The sequence below is a fragment of the Manihot esculenta genome, chromosome 11 (genome assembly GCF_001659605.2).
Source record: "Manihot esculenta cultivar AM560-2 chromosome 11, M.esculenta_v8, whole genome shotgun sequence".
NCBI classification, from domain to species: domain Eukaryota; kingdom Viridiplantae; phylum Streptophyta; class Magnoliopsida; order Malpighiales; family Euphorbiaceae; genus Manihot; species Manihot esculenta.
Genome location: NC_035171.2, coordinates 19,237,433 through 19,263,623, shown reverse-complemented (window position 1 = coordinate 19,263,623; position 26,191 = coordinate 19,237,433). Strand labels below are relative to the sequence as shown.

General features: G+C 36.0%; 1 protein-coding gene across 3 annotated transcripts; it reads right to left on the bottom strand.

The window, feature by feature from the left end:
• Positions 1-1,213: 1,213 nt before the first annotated feature.
• Positions 1,214-24,357, bottom strand: LOC110625478 (26S proteasome non-ATPase regulatory subunit 4 homolog). 3 transcript variants are annotated; one of them, XM_021771080.2, is made up of 10 exons: positions 24,197-24,357; positions 23,985-24,098; positions 23,788-23,893; positions 22,831-22,945; positions 22,542-22,751; positions 20,047-20,338; positions 19,764-19,890; positions 1,747-1,850; positions 1,587-1,655; positions 1,214-1,497 (listed from the first exon to the last, which is right to left on the bottom strand). In XM_021771080.2, exons 1-10 carry the CDS (start codon positions 24,206-24,208, stop codon positions 1,450-1,452), a joined length of 1,197 nt encoding a protein of 398 aa, XP_021626772.1. In that variant the 5' UTR covers positions 24,209-24,357; the 3' UTR covers positions 1,214-1,449. The 3 variants fall into 3 exon arrangements, with proteins under 3 accessions (XP_021626772.1, XP_021626773.1, XP_021626774.1); XM_021771081.2 differs by having other exon boundaries at positions 19,764-19,866; XM_021771082.2 differs by having other exon boundaries at positions 19,764-19,863.
• Positions 24,358-26,191: the final 1,834 nt, after the last annotated feature.

Sequence of the window (26,191 nt, the reverse complement as noted above, 5' to 3'; positions counted from 1 at the left end):
TTATGTGTGCATCAGAATGCATGTCTCCAATATATATATATATTAATATATTCATTATAATATTATAATTATTGTTCTTATTAGCTAATAATAATGTGAATATCACGAATATATTTTTAATATTAACAATTCTCATGACAAGTTCTCGTTATTCTTTTAAATTCATTTTCAGGTTTAAGCCTATTTTAGTGTGTTATTAATTTATATTATGTATATTTCTTTTAGCTAATATATATATTTATATATAAATTAAATATAAATATGAAAAACGTTATATGATCATACATTCATTTAATTAAATAATAGCAAAATGCATATGTGAACACATTAAGTGTTGATTTACGAGTGGATCCATGAATTTTTCAAATAAATTAGCTCGTGAATCTAAACAAGTTAAATAATAAGAAGTTAAAACTCAACTAATTTATTAAAATAAATATAAAAATCAAGCTCCAACTCTATTTATTAAACACCCATGCGTAAATTTATCCAAGATGATAGAAAGAGTACAAACACTAAAATCCATCATTACCGCAAGCAACGGCAATGGAAGAAATGGACATGCAACAGGAGACATTCTCCTCAAGTTGGTGGTGGTCCTCTCTTGCGGAACTTGGAAAACTAATTTCAGACCCCACCACTAGTCCACTGTCCATAAGACCACAACTCTAGTTTCGAATACTTTCACATTTTGGTGGTCCACGGTGTGATTCTGTGGGCTACTGGTTTAAAACTGGTTCAACCCCACGAATCCATTCACTTAGTTCATGGCTGCTTCTTAATGGAGCTATTGGATTAGGTGGTGCAGCTGAATCGTTATACAGTGGTTAGAAAATTTGCATATCTGGGCTTGCATCATTTGCAGCCACTCGCCCATTTTGGACAAGGGAAAGGTGATATACTCAGGAGACTCATGCTTTTGTTGGAGCTTAGGAATTGCTTCTATTATGTGATTGACAAGAAAAGAAAGGATGTTTAGACCCATTTTCTTTTGCATTAGAAAGCAAGTACCTTCTGTCTCTCTCATTTGTCTTTTGATAGTAACTTTTCAGATGAATAAACATAATCACATGCGAGGCAACATTTGAAGAATACCTAATCCAGTTTACCCTTTCATCTATGAACAATGCAACTTCTTCACTGCTTTCAAATTCTCAATAGATAGTTAGATTCTGCTGGTATTGTTTAGTTGCTTTATGTATAAAATCGATGAGCATTAAACAGTAGTCATTCATCGATGCATGCAAAGTACAAATCTTCCATATTTCTGCTGCATAATATGTTAACAAACATAAGATGGCAGCAAATTGTCAGTTGTCTCAATCATTTTCAACTGAAATGCACCAGAACTTGAGAAAAAAAAAAAAAAAATCAGCAATGCAATACAGCAAAGACACCATCGAAGTTGCAAGCCTGTCATTGATATAGAAGCTGTGTCACCAAAAACTTTCACTTTTCATCATTTGGTGGCTGGTCTTCATTCTTCTTTTGTTCAGACTGATAACAATTGGGAAAGAAAATAATCAGAAATTATATGGACATATTTGACAAACGAACATACAACTCAAATCTGTTGATCGAAATACCTCAGATTGGCTTTGCAAAGACGCAAGCAGATCTTTAACTGCAGGATCATTAGGGTCCACTCCTGGAAGCTGTGAGATAAAATAAGTGCGTGTTAGGGCATTCATGACACAAGCAAAAACTGGTCAATTAAATAGTTAGCATAGGTTCAATAGTACATACTGATGCAAGGACAGATGACATAAAGGACTGATCCTCCAGCACCTTGCTCATATCTGATTGACTCGATAGATCTTTGGCATCGTCTTGCATGGACATCTGAAGAGCTGCATTCAATAGATGCAGGAATCAACTGATGGAACAAGATTCACCAGTCTTACCATGTTTGGTACACAACTCGCCAACTTCGACTGGCTTGTAAAAGACTACATATCAATTTCACCAAGACTTGTGACAAAAAGTTTGGCTAGGAGTTCAGCAAGATAGTTCCATGGAAAATAATTTTCCCCAGAACATATTCTATCATTTGAAGCACTTACAAAAAATGATCAACAAAAAATGTTTTCCTAATTAAGCCACTTCCCAAACTTTGACAAACTGGATAAAAAGAAAAGAACCTAAAAGAAAATCACATTATCACATATCCATTATCTACTAACAACCGCAATCACATTATCGCATATCCATTTTTCTAGGTTTTTAATTTCGAATTCCTAAACCAAAAACTTCTTCAATCGAGTCCTCTCCTCTTTGTCATCTCCCGTCACTATTGTGTCATCAATATAAACTATGAAAAGAGTAATAGTGACTGCTTCAACTTATACAAAAACTTCTTTAGCCCGCATACATTTTCTTATATTTTTTCATAAGTAAATCCTAGAGGGATTTCCATATATATTTCCTCTTCTAAGTCTCCACGGAGGAATACATTTTCTACATCAAATTGTTATAGATCCCAGTCAAGATTAGCAGCGCTAAGACAGCAGGGGCAAATGTCTCCTGTTAATCCACTTCATTGGTTTGAATGTATTTCTTGGCAATTAGTCTGGCCTTGAACCTTTCAATTGACCCAACTACTTTATATTTCATAACGAATACCCATTTGCAGCCAACTAGTTTTTTTCCAGATAGAAGAGACATCTCTTCTTGAGTATCTCCTCAAATCGGGTTTATCCAAACGCCCAATTCTCCCTCCTTGATCAACAATAGCCTCCCCTGTACAACAGTCTCCACCTGAGTAAAAGTATCTAGAGTCACATAACTATGAATCACCTTTTTTCTCTCATTGCTCTACCTCTGAAGAGGTAATGGGATACTACTAAAGTAAGGTTCAGCTTCTTTAAACGTAACATCCATACTAACAAAATATTTTCTAGATGGGAGATGATAACACTTGTAACTCTTCTGTGCAGGAGAGTACACAACAAATATACATTTAAGAGCTCTCGGATCTAGTTTCCTAGCTGTTTTAGAATGAACAAAACTCATGCACCCAAATACTCTTGGTGAAACAATATAAGTACTTTTTCTTTGTAGCACCTCTAAAGAACTATTAAAGGCAAGAACTTCAAGGGACATTCTATTAATGAGATAAATTGCAGCTAAGATTGCATCTCCCCAGTAAGGTTTGGGAAGATTCATTATGAAAAGAAGAAATTTGGCGACTTCCATCAAGTGCCTATTATTCCTTTCAGTAATACCATTCTGAACACTAGAGTAGAGACAACTAGTTTGATTTAGCATCCCATTAGATTTTAGAAAGGCAGAAAAACAACTATCCGTATACTCCGTGTCATTATTAGTTCTCAAAACTTTTACCTTAGCAGCATCAAATTGAGTAACAAATCATCTAGTGAAATGATTAAAAGCAATAAAACACTTTACTTTTTGTCTTTATCAAATAAATCCAAGTCATGCGAGTGTAATAATCAATAAAAGTAATAAACCAATGATTACCAGATAGAGAGACAGTTTGAGTAGGTCTCCAAATACCAGAATGGGTAGTCACAAAAGGATCGTACTCTTATTGTTACTTGAGATATAAGAGGTTCTTGTATACTTAGCATACTCGCAAGCACCACAAAATAAAGAACCAAATCGAGTCTTGGAAAATAAGTCGGGATAAAGTTTTTCTAAATCCCTTTATCCTGACCGTCTATGCCACTATATGATTTTCTGGTTGACATCCGTATTTTCTCCAAAAAAGGCTTGAAATGAACTAGAACCTAGATTCCCTTCCAATATATACAAGCCTTCATGTGGTCTACCATTGTCAATCCTCTTCCCGGTTTGAAGATCCTAAATAACACAAGTTAGAAAAAAAAATGCAATTTTACAGTTAAGGGCTTTGGTAAGAGCACTAACTGACATTAACATGGTACATATTAAGAAGCAGTTATGGGCTCAAGAGCCTAAAATAAAAAAGCCCAAAAGGCCAAACGACTCATGGACCATCTTAAAGTCCCTCTTCAAACAGAAATCCTAAAAAAGAGTCAAATAAGGAATCCTTATCCTACCAAATCTCAATAACAGACTCCAAATCCCATTAGGATAAGACTTCCGACAAACTATATAGACGAGCTATCTCTAGGTATGTATATAATCTCATTATCTTATCTTTTCACTAAATAAGCCTTTGATCCCTTTATTGACTTAAGTATCGGAGGTTTTGCCCACTAAACCACCCGACATTCTTATTGTTTTACAGATTCAAATCCAAAGAAAGAACTAGTGCAACATCATTGATGTCGTCTGTGAGAAACGAAAATTTTCTCATAGAAATACAAATTCTGTGATTGTTTGCCTCAATCTTTCTTTAGGTGATTCTTGATCTTCTCACCCCTAATTGCAACATGGATAATAGGCAATAATGAAAATATCATAAGTATGAAAGAGTGTCTTGGAGATGAATTTTTGATTTGTGAACAAGTTTTAGAGAAATTGAGAATGCTGACGAAACTCTTGAAGAAACGAGAGGGAGATGACATTCGGCAAGTGACCCATGGTATTCATATGAGGGAGAATAGGGATGATACATGGGAGAGGACAGCAGAAAGTCGAGAAATTGTAGGAACGAAAACTAGAAATCATGAAGGTGTGCAGTTGGAGGCAAGGTTGATAGATGCTGGGAGAAGAATTTAGAAGGAACGGTTAGATGATGGCTTTAAAAGAGGGGATGTTTCCCCCTCTCTCCTGAGATACTAGTTGAGACTTTCTCGGACAAATTCAAGGTACCGTCCTTGGATAAATGTGATGGAAAGACTAACCGCATAGCCATGCTCCTCCAGAACGTCAATGAAATGGTCCTGTACCGAGTGTTTCCTTCCACTCTCTATGAATTAGCACAAAAGTAGTACTAATACCTTCCAGTTAGCTCCATTCATGATTTCAAGGAATTAGTTTATGCTTTTAAGCAACAATTCATCACATATATCCCTCCCAAGAAGTTATCTTTCGATCTTCAGAAGGTAAGGCAAGGAGAATATGAGTCCCTCAAAAACTATGTAGACAGATTCAATATGAAGGCAATTTAAATAGACAATCTAAACCATGAAACAGCCTGTGAAGCAATTAAAAAGGGTGCCGCAACACAAGGTTCATGGAGTATTTATTAAAAAACTATGCTAGAGACTATCACCAGTTGATGGAGAAGGCCCAAAAATACATCCGCCTAGATGATGAAAAGCAAGCCAAGAAAGCGGAGAAAAGGGATGAGAAGGGACTTCTAGATGGAAGAAGGATACCAAGAGATAGGGGAAAGGGAGTACCACATGATAGCGGAAGGGAGAGATTTCAAAACTACACTCCCCTAACCGAAAGCAGGTCTCGTGTACTCATGTGGATTCAGAAAAACAGTGAGCACATCAAGTACCCTCGAAGAATGAACCCCAACACAACAAATGGAAAAGACAAAAACAAGTTCTACCGATTCCATGACGGTTACAACTACACCAAATATGAATGCCAGAATCTAAAGGATAAGATCGAAAAACTAGTGAAGAAAGGAGTTTTGAACAGGTTCACCCGTCGAAGTGAAGATGAAAGGGCAAAGTTCGAAAAAAAAAAGGGCTACGACTGCTCCAAAGTGTTAAATTTGAACCAGGCCTAACTCACCCCAAAAGCTAGCTCAAAGAGGAGTGCCTATGGCCCATATAAGGGGCACATTATCCCTTTCCACAATCGATGTGGGATTCAACACACCCCCTTCACGCCTAGTATTTTACTGGTGCGTGACATATTTATGGGAGGCTCAACATCGGATGGGGAGGCTCTGATACAATGTTAAATTTGGGCCAGACCTGACTCATCCCAAAAGCTAGTTCAAAGGGGAGGAGTGCATATGGCCCATACAAGGGGCACATTACCCCTTTCCACAATCGATGTGGGATTCAACACAAAGGATAAGGGCATAAACGAAGAAGACGATGACGAGACTCTATGACCAATCAACATGATTACAAGAGGACCTAAATCACTTAGAGATGAAAGGAAGAAGAGAAGACAAGCTAGCGGAGAAATAAACATTATGGCAACAGAGGCATTATCCCGACATCCAATAAGCTTTGAGTCAGAAACTGACAAGGTTTCAACTCCTCACTTTGATCCACTGGTGACTTCAGCAAGAACAAATAAGTTCATAATGAAGCGAATTTTGATTGACACGGGGAGTTCCATAAACCTGATCACTTTAGAGGTATTTGATAAACTAAGGTTGGACAAGAAAAAGAACCTTTCAAGGGTTTTGTATTCCTTAGTGGGATTGGATGGTAAATCACTACCAGTAATCGGTGTTACAAACCTAACTGTAGTGATGGGGATGATAAGTTCAAAAAAGAGATCTATGTTGAATTCGCGATGGTGGACATCCCTTTGTTATACTAGTCGATTTTTGGATGGCCCATCCTTAACAATCATGGAGTGATAATTAATATGGAGTACTTGTGTTTGAAACTCCTAGTTATTGGAGGAATAGCAGTAGCAAGGAAGAACCAGAAATCGGCTCAATAATGCTACAAGCAATCTGCACAGGTGATTTGCCAAACTTATCTACCAATAGATCTTTTGGAGTAGCCTGAACAAACCATGTCCCCGCAACCTGTGGATGAAGTTACCATAGTGGAGTTGAAAGAAAAGAAGGTCAGGTTGGCATCAGCATTAGAAGGAGAGAATCAGTGCAAAGTCCTAGAAACTCTCAAAAGTCGCATACCCACTTTCGCCCGGAAACCAGAAGATATAACATAGATCCTATGATCATTACTCATAAACTTAATGTAGCCCCTTCTATTAAACCAATGAAGCGGAAGAAGAGGAAATTTGCTTTCGAAAGACAAAGGATAATCGTTGGGGAAATTCAAAAATTGAAAGAAGCTCATCTAATACAAGAGGTCCAATACCCAACTTGGGTAGCAAACTTAGCATTGGTCAAAAAAGCAAACGGGAAATGGAGAATGTATGTTGACTTCACAGACTTAAATAGAGCCTACCCAAAGGATCATTATCCCCTTCCTTCGATTAACAAATTGATAAACGCACTTGCCGGATATGCCATTTGTTCTTTAGTTGATGCGATCTCAGGATATCACCAAATCATAATGGATGAACCCGATGATGAAAAGACAACCTTTATCACCGACGAAAGAATTTTCTATTATAGAGTCATGCCTTTCGGTTTCAAAAATACTGGAGCAACATGCCAGGGTATAGTAAATGGATTGTTCAAATAGCACATAAGAAAGACAGTGGAAGTTTATATCGATGATATGACCATCAAAAGCAAGAAGGTAGAAGAACATACTCAGGATATTATTACAACCTTTGATATCCTAGATCGGACAAGAATAAAACTCAATCCTGAAAAATGAACCTTTGGAGTAAAAGTTGAGAAGTTTCTTGGTTTTATGGTATTAAGAATAGGAATTGAAGCCAACCCGAAAAAAATAAAAAAAGTAAAAGCCATTCTAGACATGCAACCACCCAAGAAAATTAAAGAAGTATAACGTTTGAACGTGAGAATAACGACACTTTGTAGATCCATGTCATGTTCTGCAAAAAGATGTCTTCTTATTTACCGAGCTTTGAAAGCCAGAAAATAATTTCGATGGGGAGCAAACTGCCACAAGGCCTTTGAGGAGCTGAAAACTTTCCTCTCAACACCATCACTGCTTGGCACATCTAGAGAAGGAGAGACATTGTACCTATACATCTCGGTAATAGTGGAGACTATAAATTCAGTACTGGTTCGTGAACACCAAAAAAGCAATTTCCCATATATTATACTAGCTAAGTATTGAAAGGAGCTGAAATCAATTACCTAGCATTGGAAAAGTTGGTTTATGCAGTGTTACTGGCATCCAAAAAATTGAGACTTTACTTTGAAGTCCACACAATTGAGGTAAGAATCAATTATCTTCTCAGGAAACTGCTCTATAGGCCTGACATAGCTGGATGATTAGCAAAATGGACAGTCCAGTTGGACTCACACGATATTAGATATGCAACCAAGCAAGCTCTGGAGGCGCAGGCATTGGCAGATTTTATAGCAAACTCACTCCCATAGTTCCCCTAGAAATTGAGAAGAAGGAAGAATGGAAGGCCTGGGTTGATGGCGCTTCAGGTTCCACTGATTTTAGGGCAGGCATACTTTTGCTTGGCCCTCATTTGATCAAGTTGCGGTATGCAGCAAAGCTAAAATTTGCTTCTACAAATAATGAGCAGAGTCGAAACATTATTGATGGCATTGAGAATTCTAAAGCAAATCGGGGCAACCAAGTCAAGGATTCCAACCTAGCAAAGTATAAGTTCGAGTGAAATGTTTTCTTGCTGATTTTGAATAACATAAGAGAATGATCTCCATAATCCAGGTACCAAAGAGTGAAAACCTAGAAGCTGATTCCTTAGCCAAACTCACCGCAGTAGGAGAACAACATTTAACTTAGGGTTCCCTCTTGAGGAGATTGATTGCCCAACAGTTTGAACAAGAAAAAACTTTCCCAGTTGAGTTAACGTTACCTGGATGACTCAAATCTTGTACCATCTCACACTAGGAACCCTCCCGAAAGATAAGCTAGAGCTAAAAGGTTAGTCATGAAAGCCTCAAATTATGACATAGTACATGGATGGATGGATGTACAGAAGAGCATATCTTCAACCATGGTTAAAGTGCATAACTCAGGAGGAGGGCATACGAGTTCTTTATGAAATCCACGAAGGAGTATGTGGCAGCCATGAGAAAGCTCGAACAATTGCAGAAAAGGCATTCACACAGAGTCTATTCTGGCCAAGAGCAATGGAAGATGCAAAAAGGTTAGTCAAACAGTGTGTTCAATACCATAAGCATGACTTCATTTCTCACACCCATGCTGAAAGGCTAATAGCAATCGGTAGCCCATAGCATTTTTTCAGTGGGGCATTGATAGTCTAGACTCATTCCCAGAGGCAGAATACTAGACAAAGTATGTGATTGTTGCAATAGACCATTTCACAAAGTACACATAGGTTGAGGCGACTCCGAAAATCACCATAGATAGAGCAATCACTTTTTGCCAAAAAAGCATTTTTATCAAATTTGGGATACCAGCAGTCCTAATCACGAACAATGACAAACAATTCACTAGCACAAAGTTTAAAGAGTTTTGTGCAATTTAGAGAATCGATCTAAGGTTGACTTCAGTCTACCATCCGCAGTCCAATAATATGACGGAAGTCACGAACAGAATCATTCTACAAGGGTTGAAGAAGCGCCTAGACGATGCCAAAGGGAACTAGGCAAATGAGTTACCGAGCGTACTATGGGTATACCGTACCACTGCACTGTTGACTTATTTACTAATCCTAACTGATTCTAGAGATTTGATTTGATCTGATTAGGATCCTTAATTATCTCTGTAATTATTATTTGATTATTTGCTTTCTGTTTAGATATGATTCTCTGTGTATAAATAGTCATGTAGACCAATTGTAAAGATTAAGAGTGAAATACAAGAATACTCAAAATTTTCCCCAAAATTCTTCATGGTATCAGAGCCTTTTCCTGATTTTTTGGGTTCAAATTCAATTTTTCCTCTTTAGGGTTTTAAAACCCTAGATCTACCTTTTTGGTACTAACCCATTTAGGAGCCTCTCAATCTCTCACCGCCGGCACCAGGAGAACCGCCGGACTGCCACTGGCCGATCGACCAGCTCCGACGCCGGAAAAGCCTGCGCGTGAGGCTCACGCGCCACCCCTTCCCGGCGCGTGACCCGTCGCTTCCCGGCGTGTGACCCATCGTCTGTCACTGCTTTGCTGCTCCGATCACTCTGGCGACGATTCCGATCATCTTTCCGGCCTTCCCGTGCTGCTACCCGGTCTTTTTGGTGAATCGATTGGGCTCTCTTGTGTGTACAACCTTGGATACCTCCTATTCTGTCACAGTTTATAAACCTTTACCATGGCAGAAGGTAAAAGGGTGTCAATGACAGAAGGTAAAAGGGTGTCGATAGCAGAAGGTAAAAGAGTCTCGATTCCTAACTCTGATTCCTCATTCTTTAGTGCCACATCTGACTTTGTAAAGTCATGTAATGCTTCATCTCTTCATAATATTCCATGGATTATCGATTCTGGTGCGAATAGACACATGACAGGTTCTTCTAAAGGCTTTCTCAATTATTTTCCTTCCCTAACCAAAGATAGTGTCAAAATTGCTGATGGCTCTTTTACTCCCAATCCGGAACAGGTTCTGTTATTTGCACATCCAATATTAAATTATCATCTATCCTCCATGTTCCCCACTTTCTTGTCAACCTTTTATCTGTTAGTGCTATCACCAATGCCCTTAATTGTAAAATTGAATTCTTTCCTGATCATTGTGTTATTCAGGATCTTCACACAGGAAAGAGGATTGGCAATGGTAGAATGCATGATGGCTTATATATGTTGGAGGGTGATCCAGGTTCTTCGATATCTCAAGCCTGTTTTGGAGAAAATAAGGATGTCAATCAGGAAATAATACAGTGGCACAGACGGTTAGGGCATCCATCATTCTTTGCCTTAGAAAAACTTTATCCTAATTTGTTTGCTAGAACTCAGTTTGATTCTCTATTTTGTGATGCTTGTGAGTATGCTAAACACACTAGAACATCCTATCCTTTGAGTCATAATAAAAGTCAAATTCCTTTTGCGACTATTCATTCTGATGTTTGGGGGCCTACTCAAACTGTCTCCTTGTCTGGTAATCGATGGTTTGTCACCTTTATTGATTGTTGTACTCGACTGACTTGGGTCTATTTGGTTAAAGCTAAAAGTGATGTCTTTTCTTGTTTTCAATCCTTTCATAAGATGGTTTGTACTCAATTTGATACTAAGGTGAAAATTTTGAGAATTGACAATGAAAGAGAATACATGGATAGTAGCTTTTCTGCTTATTTGGAGAGTAATGGGATAATACACCAGACTAGTTGTCCTTATACTAGTGCTCAAAATGGCGTTGCTGAGAGGAAAAATAGGCATCTATTGGAGGTAGCTCGATCTCTTATGTTCACCATGAATCTATCCAAAGCATGTTGGGGAGATGCAATTCTTGTATCTGCTTATCTTATCAATAGAATGCCTCTCAAGACCCTTGACTTTATGAGTCCTTTGGCGGTTCTACAAGGGAAGAATTCATACGTTGTTCCACCAAAAGTATTTGGGTGTGTTTGCTTTGTCCATACTAGGACGGCAGGAAAACTGGATCCCAAGGCCCTTAAATGTGTGTTTGTTGGGTATTCTCCAACACAAAAAGGATACAAGTGTTATCATCCTCCCTCTAGGAAATACTTCGTTAGTATGGATGTTACCTTCCGAGAAACTGAACCCTACTTCAGTACCACCCATTCACCTCTTCAGGGGGAGAATAATGAGCAAGAAGAGGTGATCCCGAATTCTGTGATTCTGAATGATATGGTTCAACTAGAAAGTTTGAGTTCTAGTAGACAGGGGGAGATGTCCAATCAGGGAGAGAGAATTGGTCGTTTAGACAAGCCAGATTTGAGAAGGTATTCATGGAGAGACAAGGCAGAAGAAGCCATTATGCAGTCTACTCAGAGTCAAGAATCTTCTCCTGGTGAGTTACCCAATCATGAATCTTCTTCTGATGAGTTACCCACAACTCTTTCTTCTGGTGAGTTACCCACAACTCTTGAATGTTTCAATGACTTAGATAAACCTATTGCACAAAGAAAAGGGGTCAGATCTTGCACTAAACACCGTATTTCTAACTTTGTTTCTTATGAATCTTTATCTCCTTCCTATAGAGCCTTTGCCTTGTCTATTTCCTCTGTGTCTATTCCACAGGATTGGAAGAAAGCTCTTGCAGATCCTAAATGGAAGAAAGCAATGATTGAAGAGATGAAAGCATTGGCTAAAAATGAGACTTGGGAGCTTGTCACTCTCCCACCTGAGAAGAAACTCGTTGGCTGTAAATGGGTGTTCACAGTGAAACACAAAGCTGATGGCACAATTGAACAGTTTAAGGCCAGATTGGTTGCTAAAGGATTCACCCAAACCTATGGAGTGGATTACCAAGAGACATTTGCCCCAGTTGCAAAAATGAGACTTGCAACAGTTTGATGTGAAAAATGCTTTCCTCCATGGAGATTTAGAGGAAGAAGTGTTCATGGAAATTCCTCCTGAACTAAAGAGGAAATGACTGAACTAAAGAGGTTGTTGGCCCAGGAATTTGAAATCAAAGATCTGGGAAAACTGCAATATTTTCTAGGTATCGAGGTGGCTAGATCAGAAAAAGAAATTTTCATCTCCCAAAGAAAGTACATTCTGGATCTTTTGGAAGAAACTGGTATGATGGGGTGTAAACCAGCAGAATCTCCCATTGAAAGCAATCACAAGCTGAAAGCAGGAACTGGTGAGTCCGTGGATATTGGAAGATATCAAAGATTGGTAGGAAGGTTGATTTATCTCTCACACACTCGACCGGATATAGCCTATGCTGTTAGCTTAGTCAGCCAATTCATGCATGACCCTCGCGAGACTCATATGCAAGCTGTACTTCGCATCTTGAGATACCTAAAATCTACGCCAGGGAAAGGGCTTCTTTACTCCAAACATGGTCACCTCCGAATTGAAACTTTTACAGATGCAGATTGGACAGGATCTCTCGATGACAGGAGATCCACCTCTGGCTACTGCACAGTTGTGGGGGGGAACCTTGTCACCTGGAGGAGCAAAAAACAAAGTGTTGTTGCTCGGTCAAGTGCGGAAGCAGAATACAGAGCAATGGCCCAAGGAGTATGTGAACTCTTATGGTTGCAGAAGTTATTGGAAGAGTTGAGATTGTTCGAGAGAGACAAGATAACCTTGTATTGTGACAATAAAGCTGCTATAAGTATAGCACAAAATCCAGTCCAACATGATCGAACCAAACACATTGAAATTGATCGGCACTTCATTAAAGAAAAATTAACAGACGGTGTCTTGAGCCTAGTTCATGTGACTTCTACGGGGCAACTTGCAGATGTGTTTACTAAAGGACTTAACAACAAGATCTACCATAATCTGATTTGCAAGTTGGGCATGTGTGACATCTTTGCACCAACTTGAGGGGGAGTGTTGACTTATTTACTAATCCTAGCTGATTCTAGAGATTTGATTTGATCTGATTAGGATCCTTAATTATCTCTGTAATTATTATTTGATTATTTGCTTCCTGTTTAGATATGATTCTCTGTGTATAAATAGTCATATAGACCAATTGTAAAGATTAAGAGTGAAATACAAGAATACTCAAAATTTTCCCCAAAATTCTTCATCCGCAGTCCAATAATATGACGGAAGTCACGAATAGAATCATTCTACAAGGGTTGAAGAAGCGCCTAGACGATGCCAAAGGGAACTAGGCAAATGAGTTACCAAGCGTACTATGGGTATACCGTACCACCGCACAAACAGCAACAAAGGAGACACCTTTCTCCCTTACTTACGGGGCAAAAGTAATCATCCTAGCAGAGTTCCAAGTTCTCATTGCTCGAACTTCTAACCTAGAGCTTGCTAACCAAGACAATGCAATGCGGTTCTCGTTGGACCAACTAGAAGAGAAATAGGACAGGGCTTTCCTAAACATGGCAACGCATCATCACAAAAAGGTACGATTGTTCAATTCCAAAGTCAAAGGGAGAGTTTGTACAGTAGGCGACATAGTTCTTCGTAGAGCTGGCCTGAAAAAGCGCAATGCAAGCCCAAGCAAAATGATGTGCAATTAGGAGGGACCATTCTAAGTTACTAAAGTAAACAGGACAGGAGCCTATAAGCTACCAGACTTGAATGGGAAAGCTATCTCGAGGTCATGGAACATCGCCAATCTACAACAATTCTATCGATAGCAGTGTTATTAAAGGCGTAGGGAGGCACTAGGCGATGCGAGCATCCCTAGCCCGCCTCGCCTAGGCCAGGCGAGCGAGGCGTCGCCAAGCGCCAAGCCTTTTTTTAATGGTTTTAAAATTAGAACCCTTAGAGCAACTCCCGATTCCTTCTCCATTCCAAACAGCAGCCAGCCGACAAAAGCACTAAGAACAGGTATGTACTCCTCTTTCTTCTCTTCTTCCTTCTCCCTTCCTCTACACTTTCCATACCCGACTCAACCTTCTTCTTCTTCTTCTCCTCCCTTCCTTCCCTCTCGTTATTCTCCTCTCCACATCTTGTCTCCAAGCAATCTAAACACTAAAGCTGAGTTGAATAATTTTTTTTTTCTTTTTCCATTTCCCTTATCCTCCTGTTCTCTCCCTTCTTGAGTTCTTATTGTCCTAATGTCCTCACCACCAGTAGTTTTTTTTCTTTTTCATTTCTTTTAAATTTTAGTTTATTATTACTTGATTAATATGTTGCTACTTGCTTGATTTTTGTAACGGTCAGCTGTCTGCTTGCGGATTTGCGGCAGCTGTTCCGTCCCACATCGGTAGATTTGAAAAAAATTAAATTGTATATAATAGCTAGTACGAAACTACTAAATAACTTGGATTAACCATTTTGGGCCAAGTGGAAAGTGGGCTCAAAAGTTATTTGGGCCAGTTTGGGCCCGGCTGTTTCAATTGGTATCAGAGCCCCCTGGGTCAGACAAATTGTGCGCAGCTAGTGGGCCTGCGAAGAAAGAGCTACCCGTGAGAGACGATGTGGAGCCGCCCAAGGTACTAGCAAACCACAATACCCAAGAGTCCGGTTCTAGTTAGCAATTGTATCCATCCAGTTGCGACGAGGACGTTGCAATTTTAGCTGGATCGAGTGTAACAGTCAGCTATCTGCTTGCGGATTTGCGGCAGCTGTTCCGTCCCACATTGGTAGATTTGAAAAAAATTGAATTGTATATAATAGCTAGCACGAAACTACTAAATAACTTGGGTTAACCATTTTGGGCCCGGCTGTTTCAATAAAATATTATCCTTCTACATGGTATCAGAGTCTCATCCATAGAGATTTAAATTTTTTAGAGACTTAGAGCTCTGTTCATTTGGGTTACCCATAAAGGATAACATTTGGAGACTTAGGGCTCCGTTCAGTTTGGATTACCTATAAAGGGTAACATTTGGAGACTTAAGGCTCTGTTCATTTTGGGTTACCCATAAAGGGTAACATTTGGAGACTTAGGGCTCTGTTCATCGGGTTACCCATAAAGGGTAACATTTGGAGACTTAGCACTTTGTTCATTTGGATTACCTATAAAGGGTAACATTTGGAGACTTAGGGCTCTATTCATCGGGGTTACCATAAAGGTTAACATTTGGAGACTTAAGGGCTTTGTTCATTTGGGTTACCCATAAAGGGTAACATTTGGAGACTTAGGACTCTATTCATCGGGGTTACCCATAAAAAGTAACATTTGGAGACTTAGGGCTCTATTCATCGGGGTTACCCATAAAAAGTAACATTTGGAGACTTAGGGCTCTATTCATTTGGGTTACCATAAAGGGTAACATTTGGAGACTCAGGGCTTCATTTTGGCTTACCTATAAAGAGTAACATTTGGAGACTTAGGGCTCTGTTCATTTAGGTTACCATAAAGGGTAACATTTGGAGACTTAGGGTTCTGTTCATCGGGGTTACCCATAAAAGGTAACATTTGGAGATTTAGGGCTCTGTTCATTTGAGTTACCCATAAAAGGTAATATTTGGAGACATCGGGCACTGTTCATCGGGTATTGTTCACGAGAACTGTTCACGACTACTGTTTATCGGTTACTGTTCACGGTTCTGTTTTTCTAATTCTTTGTTTATTTTGATTGTTTTGGATTAGTTGTTCTTATGGCTGAAATTGATTATATATGTAACAAGTTGGGCATGATTAACATTTATGCTCCAACTTGAGGGGAAGTGTTATAAGTTATAGGAAGTAAATATATTAATATAGGAAGTAAATATTGATAGATGAATCAGTTGCTTAATCTTAGGATTGTATAATCATAGACTTGATTTTCCTTCCTATTTAGATAGCGTCTCTCATCTATAAATAGGTTGTAATCTCTATTGTGAAATACAATAACAAATATTATCCTTCTACAGTTTTAATGTTTAATTGTTTATCATTCAATTGATAAATTTTAGAAATTAAATATTGATTGTTTTGCTCATTCATTTCAAATTGGTATACTTAATTTGTAAATTGCGATGAATCATGAATGTTAATGTTTATTTAGAAATTAAAAAGGGTATTGTTGATTTGTGATTTGTTGTTCATTTATTTGTGAGAATTTTTGTTTATTTATTTAGAAATTAGAATAGGTGTTGTTGCTTTGTGATTTGTAGCTCATTTATCTGTGAGAAATGAATTATTATTTATTAATTTATAAATTAAAATGGGTGTTATTGATTTTAAATTATTGCTTATTCATGATTTATTTTGGTGGTGTTGATGTTGAAGTTAGTTGAAGAGATACTGAAGAATTTTGGGAGAAAATTTTTTATTTTATTCCAATTGAATTAATCTTTACAAAGTTTGAATATTTATATATAAAGAATCAACCTAAATTAGAAATATTTATAATAAAAATAAAATCCCTATAATCAAGCCTAATTAAGATCCCAAGGATTTGAATCCTCCTAATTAGGAACCTTCTATATTGGTCAACACTCCCCCTCAAATTGATGCATAGATATCACACATACTCAACTTGCAAACCAAGGTGTGATAGTTATTGTTGCTAAACCCTTTGATAAACACATCAGCTAGTTGTTCATCAAAAGTCATATGGTCTAACCTCAAGATACTATTTGTTAACTTCTCTTTAATGAAGAGTCAATCAATCTCTATGTGCTTTGTGCTTCGTTCGGTCATGCTGAACCCAGATTGTAAGCTATACTGATATCAGCTTTGTTGTCATAGGACAAGAGGAGTTTGTTCCTCTCCAATAGTTTTAATTCCTCTAACAATCTCTGCAACTATAGGAGTTCACAAACACCTTGTGTCATCGCTATATTCTACCTGAGCACTTGATCGAGCACCAAGAATTTGCTTTTTTCTTCTCCAAATGACAAGGTTTCCTTCAATAAGTGTACAGTAACCACTAGTCCACCTTCTATAATCAAGAGATCCAGCCCAATCTGCATCTGTGAATGCATATATGTGAGATGATCGTGTTTAAAGAATAAAAGACCTTTTCTAGGAGCAGACTTCAAGTATCCCAAAATGCGTATAACAGCTTGCATGTGAGACTCACGAGGATCATATATAAACTGACTGACTAAACTGACTTCATATGCTATGTCTAGTCGAGTATACAAAAGATAAATCAGTCTGCCTACCAACCTCTGATATCTGCCAATATCCACTGATTCACCAATCCCTACTTGTAGCTTGTGATTGCTCTCAATGGGAGTTTCTACTGGTTTGCAACCTAACATACCAACTTCTTCCAAAAGATCCGAAATATATTTTCTCTGAAAAATAAAAATTCTCTTCTTTGACCTGGCAACCTCGATTTCCAGGAAATATTACAGTTTTATCTTTAATTTCAAACTCCTAAGCCAAAAACTTTTTCAGTCGAGTCATCTCTTTAGTGTCATCTCCTGTCGTTACTATGTTATCAACATAGACTATGAGAAGAGTAATTTTACCCTTGTGATGTCTGATAAATAGGGTATGGTCAGCATTGCTCTGTGGATAGCCAAAGGAAATCATAGCTCTGCTGAATCGATCAAACCAAGCTCTGGGTGACTACTTCAACCCATACAAAACCTTTTCTAGCCTGCACATCTTTCCTTGCATTTTTTTTTAATCAGCAAATCCAGGAGGAATTTCCATATACACTTCCTCCTCTAAGTCTCTGTGGAAGAATACATTTTTCACATCAAATTGTTGTAAGTCCCAGTCAAGGTTGACAACACAAGATAACAATACTCTGATTGAGTTCATTTTAGCAATAGAGCAAATGTCTCCTAGCAATCCACTCCATAGATTTGAGTGTATCTTTGGCAATTAGTCTAGCCTTGAATTTTTTGATTGATCCATCTACTGTGTTTCACAGTGAATACCCATTTGCAGCCAACAGATTTTTTTGTAGGTGGAAGAGACATCAACTCCTAGGTCTTATTTTTAGCCAAGGCTTTTATTTCTTCAATCATTGCTCCCTTCCAATTGGAATCTTTAAGAGCTTCCTTTCAATTTTGTGGAATAGACACAAAGGAAATAGACAGGCAAAGGCTCTATAAGATGGAGACAAAGAATCATAAGAGAGAAAGTTAAAAATAGAGTGTTTTGTGCAAGACCTAACTCCTTTTCTTTGAGCAATTGGTTTATTTAGATCATCAATGGGCTCAAAGTTTAGGGATGACTCACCAAATGGAGAAGAGGAAGATTCATGACACCGAGTATGCTGCACAATGGCTTTTTCTGCTTCTATTTTATCTCTTCTTGAGTATCTCCTTAAATCTGGTTTATCCAAATGTTCAATTTGGTCACCAATAGTTTCTCTCTGTATAATAGTCTCCTGATCACCAATAGTCTCTCCTATATAGTATTCTCCTCTATAGTAAAAAGTTCTAGAGTTATAGGACTAGAAATCATCTCTTCTCTCTCATTGTCCTCCCCCTGAAGAGGTGATAGCGTAGTACTGAAGTAAGGTTCAATATTTCTAAATGTAATATCCATGCTGACAAAGTATTTTCTAAATGAAGGGTGATAACATTTGTAACCCTTCTGTGTGAGAGAGTACCTAACAAACACACATTTAAGAGCTCTTTGATCAAGCATCCAAACACCTTTGCCAAAATAAAGAACCAGTAAAATAACCCAATAGAAGTTGCAAGCACCAAAAAGACTTAATCCAACACCAAGACGACCAAGAAGCAACAATAAGTGGCTAGAAATAGGCCGGGAAAAAACACCGACGGCGCCTGGTGAGAAAGATCCATCGAAAATATAAGTTCATGCACCATTGTGCCGGTGCATGAGGCTCACAAGCTCAGAGATCCTACGACACTCCGGCAACTCTGTTGGTGGTGGCAGTGAGGCAAGAGGAGGCCCCTAGGTGCGCCAATACCAATTTAAGGAGTTAGGGTTCCAAAAGCCCTAAAATAGAAACTGACCCAAATTGAAATCCTAAAATTAGGTTTAAGGCATGATATCATGAAGAATCTTGGGGAAATTTTTTATTATATTTCAATTTAATTGGCCTTTACAAGGTTTGGCTATTTACACATAAAACACAACCTAATTAGGAATATTTGCAAAATACGTAATTAGAAATATTTATAATAAAAGTAGAAAATAAAATCTCTATAATCAAGCATAATTATAGGATCATCTACATTGGTCAACACTTATATTTTTGAAAGAAAATTAACATTCCCTTAAGTACTCGAATGTCAATAAATACTCTCCTATTGATTTTAAACACTATAAACAAGAAAATGTTAGAAAAACCGATACACCACATGAATTAAATGTCAAAAAAGATTCTGGAAAATTGGCTTGATGTTTACCCGTTGAATTGCATGCCATCAAATTAGAATTAGCCTCTAAAAAACATTTTCTTCTTGTTTCTTAATTGCTCTAGAGTTGAATTACAGTTTAAATAAACAAAATACTTAATTTAGTGATATCAGTGTAGATTCCCTGGAGAATTGGAGATTGGACATGAGATTAGAATTCCAAATGAACTGTTCATGCAGCATTTACGAACATGGAGGCATTTTTATATAAAAGAGATTTTACATGACACCAGCTATAAAGAAAACAGGAACATGATGTACTTAGATCCTTGAATTATATGAAGACACATACCAATAGCCAGCTCCTGATCCTCGTGAGTAGCTTCTGACATTTCAACATCATGCACAGAGGGATCATTACATCCATGAGTCTGCATTGACAGTGTTACAGCCTGCTGCAACAATGCATTAACTTTATCCTATCATATCATTTGTCAAAGAAGCTTTCAATCAATCAAACGGACAGATATTACAATTGAACAAGAGCATGCTTCAACCAATAGACGAAGTCACATAACACACACACACATTTACAGGTAGCCAATATATGCTCTATAAGTTAAAGAGATACTAACCACGGGATCAGTAGTGTTCCCAGTTGTTTCAGAAGCTCTATCATTAGCATTATCAACCATAGTTGCATCCTGTGGATTGGATGATGGTTCCTCTTTCCTTTCTTGTCTAGCTGATTCCTCAGTAGCCCTCTTGGCAGCAGCTTCTTGCCTTGCCCTCTCCTCTTCCATAGAAACTCTAAGGGCAAGAGCTAGCTCAGGATCTAAGTTAGGATCTACACCAAAATCAAAGTCACTCCCAACTGCTGCTGCAGGAAGGCCACTGTCTCCGCCATCCCCATTGAATACAGGAGTACTGCCAGAGCAATCAAGGATTATAATCTCATAAACTGTTTTTCGCCGAGGTAAAAACATTGTAATTGATCATTAATATTTTCCAAAAATTATATCAGACATGCAAATTTATCATTAAATGAGCATGTAGTATTGTATGAAATTCTTATGCTTACCACAAGAACAAATAGAGTGAGCACCTCTTTAATTAGCTTTGTGATACTCGTCAGTAACAAATTTAATTCAACTCAGAAAAACCAAACTGAGTTTCAAATATCTCTAACCCTCCGTTTGGAATCAAGAATTTTTTAAGAATTCAATTCAATTGATTTTTTTCCCTAATAATTTTCTTGTTCATAATGAAAGAATTTAATTCTTTTAACTTAAAAATTTTCATTTTAAAAGAAGTTGAAATCTTACATGATTTTGCAAGAATTCATTTGAATTCTTTCCTTGCAAAATGAACAATGTCAAACGAATGGCAAATGATTCAATTCATAGAGAAAATTTGAGCTAGGAGTAGAAGAGATCAGACTGAATCTGAGATCACGTGTTAGAAAATTGAAATTGCCAATTGATTTGATATATTAATGATTTAAATGCTGAAAAGTGAAACAAGGAGGTTGCCCTCTATTGGCTAACAAACAATATAGGAATTTGTTGTTGTTGTTGTTGTTGTTGTTGTTATTTAAGACTTTAATTAAACTGGTGAGATTGGTTTTCTATTTAAATTTGAATCCTATTCTATTGAGATATGGTGGACCAACAAATAAATCTTCTGCAGGGATTACACAATAATCCATGTCATGCAAGATAAGTTAAAGGCATTTAGATTTATAAGTGTTTTTCAGTAATGAAATTCTCAATTGTATATAACTATGCTGAAGAGAATGATTTTTTTTGCATTAACTAGTTAGATTTTAAACTTTTTTAGCTGATGATATTGTAATAATATGAAAATAGCTATCAAATGTTCTTAAATAGAGACTTAAATAGTTAATTTAGTGTAAGTTATAGGTTAATTGGAAAATATTTTTACAGTTACAAGTAAACTTTAACATAACAATATATAAATAGATAGATAGATAGATAGATAGATAGATATTCAAATTAATACATAATTTTACTATATTATAAAATTTCTAATTCCTAATATATTAAATAATATTAAAATTTTGTTAGTATTAGCTATAGGATTATAAAAAATGGAAGACAATTTTTTTTTCACATTTTACCTTTCTAATATAATTAGACTTGTTATAATATTAAGAAAAGACATTTAAATTTTTAACTTCCTAATCTAGTTACACTAATTGTAATTATGTTATAAGAAAAAAATTAAGAAATTGCAAATGAAGATATATTTGTCTTTCACTAAACATTATTTAATATGAAATATTTATATCACTTGGTAGATTAGAATTCAAATTTAAATAGAAAACTGGCTAAACCAATCAAATTAAAGCTTCTAAAATAATAATAACTTTTTTATGGCGTCTTTTAACCAATCAAAATAAAGGGCAATTTTTCACTATTAAATTTAACCATCCTTTTTGTATCTATTCTATTATTCCCTTCCTCCTGATTTTTATACATATAATAGATAGGTTATATACTATAGATTATAGACTAATTTTTTATTAACTCTAAGAAAATCAGAAAAAGTTTACAAGAACTAATGACTTGTTTCCTTGGGGAAGGAAGCTAACGTGTTCCCTTATTAAAGTGAGAAAAATAATTATCCTTCAATCTCACTTATCTCACTCAAAATATATAATATAGATTTACTATTTTATTATTTTTCATATGGATGTATATTATGCAATATCAATATTGTATTAGACTATAAGGTGAATTCCACATTTATAAAATCACTGTACTTAAATGAAGACCTTTTATAGGTAATATACAATTTAAAATCTTGTGATCTAAATTTAGAAATCCTTAGCGCCTTAGTGCGCCTTGAGCCTTTAATAACTATGATCAATTGTAGATGACAAAGCAATTTGGACAACCTTGAACCCCAAAATCAACTCCGCAAATGACAAAAATATCACTTCAGCACATAATCATTCAACTTTTTACCCAACTCTATTCACCTTCTATAGATGTACTCATTGGAAGTAATTCAAATAAGTTTCAGGTCATTCTCATTAACATCTAAGCATCAAGATCCAAATATGAACCTGTACTCTGACCTTAAAAATTAGGTAAAGGTTTCACACCTGATAAGCACATCAGAAAGGGCATTTGGACCAGGAGGAATGTGAACTATATGGCTGCTGTCATTATTGTTGACAGCAGAAAGGAGGGCCTCTAACTTCTGTGGCTTTCGATCTTCTTCTTCACCAAAATTAACAATATCAAGGGCTACACTGTTCTTCTTCAATTTCTTCCCTATGACCTCCAGCACCTTTCTATCATATTTGACAGGACTGAAAGCATGCAGCAAATAAGAAAAACTTAGATGCCCACAAAAATGAAATAGCGACTCGTAAACCAATGGGCAACTACCTTCCAGCAAAGACTATTATTCTTTGCTGCAGATTTTTGTTCTGCCGATGCTTAAGAGCTAGTTGAGCAACCTGTATTCCAGCTGCCATGTTCATCTCACCCCCCATTTCAACATCTACACAAAATTTTTTAAAAAATAGAGAAAGCATGAGAGAATTGCCCATCTGATATCAAACAATTGGGGAAAAAAGAAAAAACAAACAAAACATAATAAAAAAAAAAGATGCATGTTAAATTGACCCAGTAAACTGTCTGGATTAGTCCATTTACACAATTTGTTAAAATAAAACCAGCACAGGTGTAGAGGAAAGAAGTACATGCCAAAGAAATCAGTCAACAGTCCAACTATTAGGGGCAAAGTTCATGATGCTAACCACACAAAAAAGCTACACATTAGATTATTAATCTATTTAGATTACCCTTCTTTGAAGTAACACTGAATTAACAAGAAAATTGACATCAAACTCTTGTCTTTTTTCTTTGAATTATCTAATTCACATGCTTTTCGTCTTCTATTTCTCTTGCACATACTTCCCTATTGTACAATCAATCACATTATACATTAAATGTTACCAACATATGCATTTAAAAAGCATTCCTGAAACTAGCACACTTCAATGCATGAGGCTTCTCCCACTGTAGAATCTAGGCAGGTCTGACCATTGCAAGGAGGCAGCTTCGTTGTTTGAACCCACTGCACCGTCACTTTCAAAAGTCCAAGGGGCAAAAAAAATTAACCTTGTATTGAACTTCAAACTTCTAATTCACAATGTAATTTAGCATATATTTGCTTCCCATTTTCCATAATTACTAGACTTATGATACCAAATGCTCCTAAAATTCAAACTTGACTAAGTATAATTCAAGCTCAAATAATATCTCAAAATGTAATAAAGCAAATACACATTAATGAATAAGAATCTTTTAGAAATAAATAAATAAAACAATGAAGCGTACCATGCATACAAGCCAAAATTTTGCCAAGATCAGTAGTAGGAGTTGTCAGAACACGTACTCCTCTGCCTGCCATTGTTAGAATCCCCACCGTATTCTCTGGATTCGACTGCCATTTATCGATTAAAACCCATTTTTGAAAAGGCCAAAAAAAAAAATGCTATCTAAAGAAAAACAAATCTTAAAGGCAAAGAAATAACTTGTGTTTTGGCACCACATATGAGATTAACAGCATCTGCTTGAGCTTGAAATCGAGAGGGCGAGTAATCGCCATTTCGCATCCATTCGGAATTATCGATGCATATCATAGTCGCCTAATATCAATCAACTTTTATTTAATTAAAAACTTACAAGAAAAGGACTAATAAATAGATTTAACGAGTAAACGAGCTGCAAATTAACTATTACAGACCTCGAGAACCATTGTTGCTGCGAGCGAGCTAGCGTGCGTGGCCGAGAAGATCAGAAGAAAACCTTGGCAGTATCAAAATAACCAGTGCTTCTTGCTCATCAAGGCTGTGAGTATCAGGCGCTTCATAACGATGCTGGTATATAACCGGGTAATTTTCATTTACTAAAATCACTCAATTTTATTTTTATTTCAAAAAGTCTATCTTAAGTACTATCACAAATTTACATGTTAATAACCACGGTAATTATACACTCCTCGGTTTTAATTCGATGATAATGTATTGAAATAAATTTAAAAAATTTTAAATTATATTCTCTCAATTTTTATTTTAAAAAAAAATAATAACCACTATATACATATTTTCTCACCTCAAATCTATCACTTTTAACTTTTTTAATATAGCACTCCGAGACTTAGCCTGATGGAAAGTGCATCCTTATAGCCTTATGAGGTCAAGGGTTCGACCCCCCACCCCTATTTCAAAAAAAAAAAAACTTTTTTAATATAAAAGTTTAAAAATTATAATTAACTAAACTTAAGGGCTAATTTTGACCTATTTATTAAGATTTTTTAAAATAATTATTTAGATAATAATAAAAATTTATTAACATATAAAAGCGGTTATAATAATTTGAAATAAAATTAAAATTACGTGATTTTATTAAAATGAATTAAAGTTGTGTAATAAAAATGAAACAAATCTTAAATTGAGTGACTGTAGGTAAAAAAAATTACATATATAAATGTAAATTTGTAATTTTCAATTAAATATTGAATTTTACTTGTTGTTTAATTTAGCTATTCTATTTTTTAAATCTAAATTAAATCAAAATTTTTAAATATTTTAATTTAACTTAAAAACTAAAATTTTTTAGCTTAATTTTTTATTTTTTTTTATAAAGAGTGAAGAGTGAAACTCAAATTTGAATTTATAAAAAGAAATTATATACATCAACCCAAAGCAATTTTTTGTATAGTTTGAGAGAGTCAAAAAGAGAGAAAGGTCGAGAGAGTGAGATTTTGCTGACCATTGGGAGAGACTTCAACCACCAGATCTCCTCTTCACTTGTTGTTGTCTCCTTTTTATATATTTCTTGTTAATTTTTATTTAGGTTTTGCAAGTGAATAAGATGTTTTTCCATTCTATTTTATTTGTGGTTTTTGGGTTTTTTGTGTATGTCTTAGATTTTGAATATCAGTATAATTTTCTCACTTGAGGGAGGATTCTTTCGATTATTGACGCTGATAACTCGAAACTGCACTATTATATATGATATTTTAAGCTATTAGTGAGTTTTATCGCATCTCCTTTCTCACTATAAAGTTTGTTTTGTTTGGAAATTCACACTTATTGTCATTGTGAGTTTGGGCTATTTGGTTGACGGTGAATCTAGTCAAGAAGTGGTAGAGGTGACTTTATTTCATTGTAACGTGCTTTCTTCTAGCTTTTCTTTTGATTTTTATGTCTGAATATGGTCTTGTTGTTTACTAAAATTGGTGAATCAGTGATTTTAATTTTTGATTAGATATTCAACCTGAGTTTCTCGGTGCATAATATAAAGATTTGGTGGTAGTTCATTGTTATCAAGATTTGAATTGGATCTTTTGCTAGAGCGTATATTTAGATTTTTTAAATTGGGCTTTTATCTCCTTTTACTCCTCTTTGACCCATAGAATCTTTAAATACAACCTATACAGTATGATTACAAAAAACTATTAAACTAGACTAAATAAATTTATAATCTTTTAATTTTAAACATTTTCTTTTGCTTTAATTCTTTAATAAATACAACAAAACTATATATTTGCAATTTAGAAATTTATTTTTTAATTTTATTATATTTTTAAAATATTTTAATAATTTAAATTTTATAATAAATCATAAAATCGTGGTAAAGCAGGAAAGATGGCGAATTGCTCCTTTTTTTTTAAAAAAAAATTCCTTTACTTTTTTATATTTTATATTTTATAATTTAAAATTATATTTATTTTAAA

Bases quoted from the DNA above. Each gene is read 5' to 3' on its own strand.
- LOC110625478 (XM_021771080.2), bottom strand. The intron at 23,894-23,984 runs GTTATTTCTTTG...GATAAATGGCAG, and splicing joins TATGTGGTGCCAAAACACAA to TCGAATCCAGAGAATACGGT. The intron at 22,946-23,787 runs GTACGCTTCATT...AATTTTGTGTAG, and splicing joins AATTTTGGCTTGTATGCATG to ATGTTGAAATGGGGGGTGAG.